The 5,080-nt window shown below is 36.3% G+C and overlaps 1 protein-coding gene across 4 annotated transcripts in view; it reads right to left on the bottom strand.

The window, feature by feature from the left end:
• Positions 1 to 6: 6 nt before the first annotated feature.
• Positions 7 to 5,080, bottom strand: part of LOC110414448 (Acid phosphatase/vanadium-dependent haloperoxidase-related protein) — a 6,069-nt gene continuing 995 nt past the window's right edge. Inside the window, exons 2-5 of one of the 4 annotated variants that reach the window (XR_016351063.1) lie at positions 1,620 to 3,493; positions 1,409 to 1,468; positions 198 to 1,068; positions 11 to 108 (exon numbers count right to left, since the gene is read on the bottom strand). Coding sequence is in view for 1 of the 4 variants with exons in the window: in XM_021425641.2 (XP_021281316.1) it covers positions 3,332 to 3,493 (162 nt within the window). In the remaining 3 variants the exon portion in view is untranslated. Of the gene's footprint in view, positions 1,069 to 1,380; positions 3,494 to 5,080 lie in introns of those variants that run through there. The other 3 variants (XR_002445011.2, XR_002445010.2, XM_021425641.2) reach the window with 3 other exon arrangements.

Genomic DNA, 5,080 nt, shown 5'->3' with positions numbered 1-5,080 from the left:
GTATGGACGAGTCATGTTCTTCAATAACAATGGATTCTTTGCCACATAACCTTTCCACTCTTCTTCGTTTATCCAGCCACCACCTTCCGCATCAGCTTCTGTGAACGTCTGCGCAACAGACAAGCATAAGCAAGCATTAAATCAGAAAAGTAGAGACAAAGAAAAGCACTTATCCGAGAGTATAGAAGATGTTCAACCCTTGTCAACAATTGTTTCAACAACATCATCAACTAGAATTAGATCGGATTCCTTTAGAATAGCCAGAACCATCTCCTTCAACTGTAAACTCAAGAGAGATAGGTAGTAGCCTAGGGATCTTGATGTAATTATATTGAATAACAGCATAAGCAATAAAAGCTTATTAAGCTGCATTTAAAATGGAGGTTTGCAGAAGAAGCCGTTTTAGACAAAACGTAATGAGGATAAGATGATAAATGGAAACAAGTTCACGTATCAAATAAGATCAAAATATTGAGGCAGAATTTTTGATGGGGCAAAATAAGCAATCGCAACACTTTTGAAACTTGTAAACGATAGGGAGAGATTGGAAAGCAACTAGAGAAACCAATACGTTGAGAGCTGGATAGGCAACCAATTTGCCCTCAGCACGTTGCTGCTCATTGAAATATCAATTTCAATCAGCAACTATGGATGCTTAACATCAAAACATATCAAACAATATAGCCACTGTTAATTCTCAGAAGTTGCACAATATAAGAGCTTTACTCAGCACATAACCATGCGAGCAAAATGGAACAATGAGATTGAACTTACCTCCACATGCTCACTGTAACCAGTGTGTCTCAAATCATACAATTTAAAAGCATCTGCCACAAGCAACAACAAACATAAAATTGACCAACTCTACATAGAAGTTACATGAATGTCCTGTATAGGAGAAGACACTAAAGAAAATAGTACTATAATACAAAGATTCTCTGTCATGAAATTCATGTCTTACATCTTATTTTTGTTTCTTCGGGAGTTTTGGGTGAAAGATGCCCGATGAGCAACCAAATTTTCCAAAATCAATTGCCCATTGCAGTTCACATAAAAAACATCAAACATCTGCAAATAGTGATGGGAGATACTAAAGCTTTAGGAGGCAGATAGCCAGATACAGAACATTGTGTTCTTTTTATTATCAAAGACCAAAATCAGGAGGAAGCTTGGCATATTCCAATAACATGTAAAAGAAAAGGCTATAACCCTATACATGCATGCTTAATCCAATTAGAACATTTAGGCAATGCTTTAGAACAGCATTATTCCCCATTATGGCTACATATCATTACTTCAAACATCAAGACGGGCAAGTAAAACTTGGAGAACAGGTTTAGGAACTGTTTGGCAAAGGCCTTTGTAAGGAGCCCATTTCTCAACATATAAATAAGATCGACGCCCTTACCCTGTCTAGAAAGAGGTTACGGTTTTGGCTGTTTTTGAATAATGCAAGTTGCAGTTCTTCCTGTTGATCAGACAAAATTGCAAGCTAGTTTAGACAGAATAAAAGGTAGCTAATGTCAAGCAAGTTGAATAAATTTCATATAAAAGATACCGTAGATTGTCACTCAAGTCCATTAGCTGATTAATAATTGAAGTTCTGGGAGCAGAATTACCTTGTGTATGTATCCATCTTTGATTATGGAACTGCTTAACTTCTTATATAGCTCATGCAAGTATTGAATCTCACTGGCAGTGACTGTCAAAATCTAACATAAATAATAGTAGTGCTTTGTTTAAGGTTTCAGCAAAGTAATTCCTAAAATAAATTAAAGTCCTTGTTTGAAGAGGACAGTGAGGTCAGAACATCCAAAATTTTCCTACGGAACATGTGCATTGTCTTCTGAGAACAAAATAATAAGTTGAATTTATGCAGAAGGATATAACCCTTTGAGTTTTACATAAAATCAACCATATAAAGATAAAGAGATAGCTAAACTCAGAAGGTGTTTCAGAAGCAAGATTGTTAAAATTCTCTGGCATGGGATCGTTTACAGCTCCTGAATCTATCGAGCAACTTGAACCCATTTCCGGTATAAGTTGTCAGCTTAATCAGGTGAAGTCTTTTAAATGCGTAGATACACCCCACTGTAACAAGATCAGAATATGCTGAATTACACCATCATATAGAAGCAAAACACCACTATTAGGAGACAAACGCACATAAAATCACAATTCACAACAAATAAATAACTGTTTATGAACAAGACAAATAAGCTGCATCTCTGGCAGCTCTTTAACTTTCTTTATCTGATGAATGTAGGGGTCTATCCAAGTTTCAAGATTGTTATTCCAATTCACAGCCCCGCGAAAACGTTGACCAAATTGAGTTGGAAGGAAAGAAAACAACGAACTATAAAAGGAGTAATATGAACAGAGAGAAAGAAACGAAGACGAAGGAAAAGAAGGGTATGGAAATGAGAAAATATCTCTGTTCTCGAAAAAGAAATACTAAGAAAATACCAGATTAACATTTTGCCATTTTGGGATATGCAGCTGACAGAAGGACAGTAGTTTGTCTTGAATCTTCGGAAAGTTTTATGGTTTCTCCTTTAGTTGACGTCTGCAGAGCTGTACGTGATTCAGACAAAGATCTAACAATCGGTGGACCATGAAAGTGATTGGGGACTCTGGGAAACCATTATTCAATGGCTGCCATCAGCAAACTTGGTGATTGTGGGGCCGCTGGATCACCACGTGGCGCACTGCTGTGGTTCAACCAAAGCCCTTCTAGCTCTAACTGAGATAGTGCCTTCTAGCACGTGATGGCGAGGCCGTAGCCCAGCAGAACTATACTATTTTATTTCCTTATTTATTTTTAATTTTTGGATAAAGACAGAGATGAATGGGTAGCTTGAAGAGATAAATCTGTCCGAATTGGAATTCCCCTCTCAAATCCCAAATTTGCACCGCCTTCGTCAGAATTTATTTGCAGATAAGAAGAAGAAATCATTAACTTTAACTAGAAATAAAGTGGAACCACAAATTTCTAAATGCCAAGAACCGCCCATGGCCCAAGATTACCCAGGGGAAAAATGCGGTCAAGCAAGTTGCTCAGCACTCTTCAATCCTTCATCTAATAATTATTCTTGATCCAACATACTGGCAGGAAAGTTTCTAATTGCTACATGGCGTCAATTCAGATTTGTGCTACAAGTAGGAAAGTTAGTGAAACGGAAAAAGAAAAGTTCCGCGTCTTCTGGTTCAGGTTATTGAAGATGTAAGTAGGGAATACAACAACTCAGCAGGCCATACAATTGAGCCAGGGGATTTTAAACTAGCAAAACACTTCACACGATCTGATCAAAAATTGCTTGCAGAAGCAGTTCTAGGTTGCAACCAAGCAACCTTGACAGCATACACAAGCTACCACAATGCCAAGCATAGCTCCTGCAAAGACCTGTGAAGGAGTGTGTCCAAGAAGTTCCTTAAGTTTTCTTTGACTGATAGGATGCCCTTGAAATAGGTCCTCAACGATCATATTAAGAACCTACAACCAATGCATACAAAAAATTATTCCATGATTCCAACACAAGTTAGCAATCACAAAGGTAAGAGATAGTTCTCAAGGAAAGCAACCAGAACGTTGAGATATTGCATATAATAATTGGAGGAAACAACATTCAATTCAAGGTCATGTTTGTATCCAGGCAAAACACATCCATGTGAAATCTACGCAGATACAAGTAGGCGGTAGGCCAGTGGGAAATGCAGACCCACACCCGTGATAAAAGATGTAACCAGATGTTTCAATATTTATGCGTGATAGAACAAAGAATTATTATTCTATACACTGCCGGTAGAGATTTTAAACTTTACAAGTAAGATTAAAATATTATCACATATCCTTTTATTAATGATATTAATTTATTAATTATTTTAAATATACCTTAACAGGGCAAATGACAACTCTCTAATCCCGTTCATGGAGTTTAAAAACTCAAATGACGGTGTATTGGATAATTTTCTTAAAACAAAGGCAAGAACGTTCATATTATTTATGGAACACTAATATAAGACAAACAGACTATGGCAATTATTATTAGTTGAAGCAGGGGTATCAATGGCCATCATATTTATTTCAGTGGTTCAGATTCAATTGGCAGCTAAAGGAGGTTATTGAAAATTTAAATATATCCTTGAAAGTCATCAACATCACTCATCCTTTGAATTACCTAAATGAGAATAAAACATCAATATTTCATATAAATTCTTTAAAGCTAAAGAGAAGCAATACTGCAAGTCAGAATCTATTCATAACTTGGGAATAACTTCAAGCACCATTTGTTGTTAAATGTTAAGAATAACATCTTTGCTTCTCCGATGATTAAATAATCCATTCCAACACTTCCACTTCAAAGCCCAAACTGAAGATATATGAATCAAACTAAAAGCTACGGTCACCATGGGGGAAATTATATTAGGAAATTTTACTTGTAGAAGCACAGGATGTAGCTCATAATGCCAAATACACTAGGCATACCATCTCTAAGACCCCCACAAACAGATCTTGAAAATGTAAATCCAATGGAAATAGCTACTGCAGAAACATCTTAAGCTATTACACATACCTGGGAGGACTTTGCTTATCTCCACACATTATCTGAACAAATTACAGATCTTAAGTTTGGTTTTTTAATTAATTGCCCATCTGCGTCCAAAACCTACTCATCCTTCAAACCAAACATATATCACAAAGCTTCTAATTTACTATGAGAACTACGCAATCATCCTGATTCGAATCCAAAAATCAAAACCATCCTAAATAATACGTAAATGTCAATGAATTGCCAATAGGTTGCTTAAAGAGTTGAAACTCCGGGCATCTTCCTACAACTACATACCTATAATGAATATAACATGAAGTGGAAAGCAACTATATTTTCATCCTTTTCCTTTTCTCTAAACAACCAAGACCTAAGGGCTAGTCCTGTCACAATTTTAGTCTGACAAGAATAAATGTTGATCTCCAACCATCAAAACTGCCAAAACTGACCATTTTTGGCAGAACTTATGCCCTCAGAGAAACTACTCAAATCATACTAATTATAGTGCAAGAATCAAACATATAATACAA

This window comes from Theobroma umbraticum, unplaced genomic scaffold (genome assembly GCF_002168275.2).
Source record: "Theobroma umbraticum cultivar Fairchild unplaced genomic scaffold, ASM216827v3 scaffold_4.1, whole genome shotgun sequence".
In the NCBI taxonomy this organism is placed as follows: domain Eukaryota; kingdom Viridiplantae; phylum Streptophyta; class Magnoliopsida; order Malvales; family Malvaceae; genus Theobroma; species Theobroma umbraticum.
The sequence above is the reverse complement of the archived record's forward strand: the minus strand, read 5'-3'. Positions and strand labels throughout refer to the sequence as shown.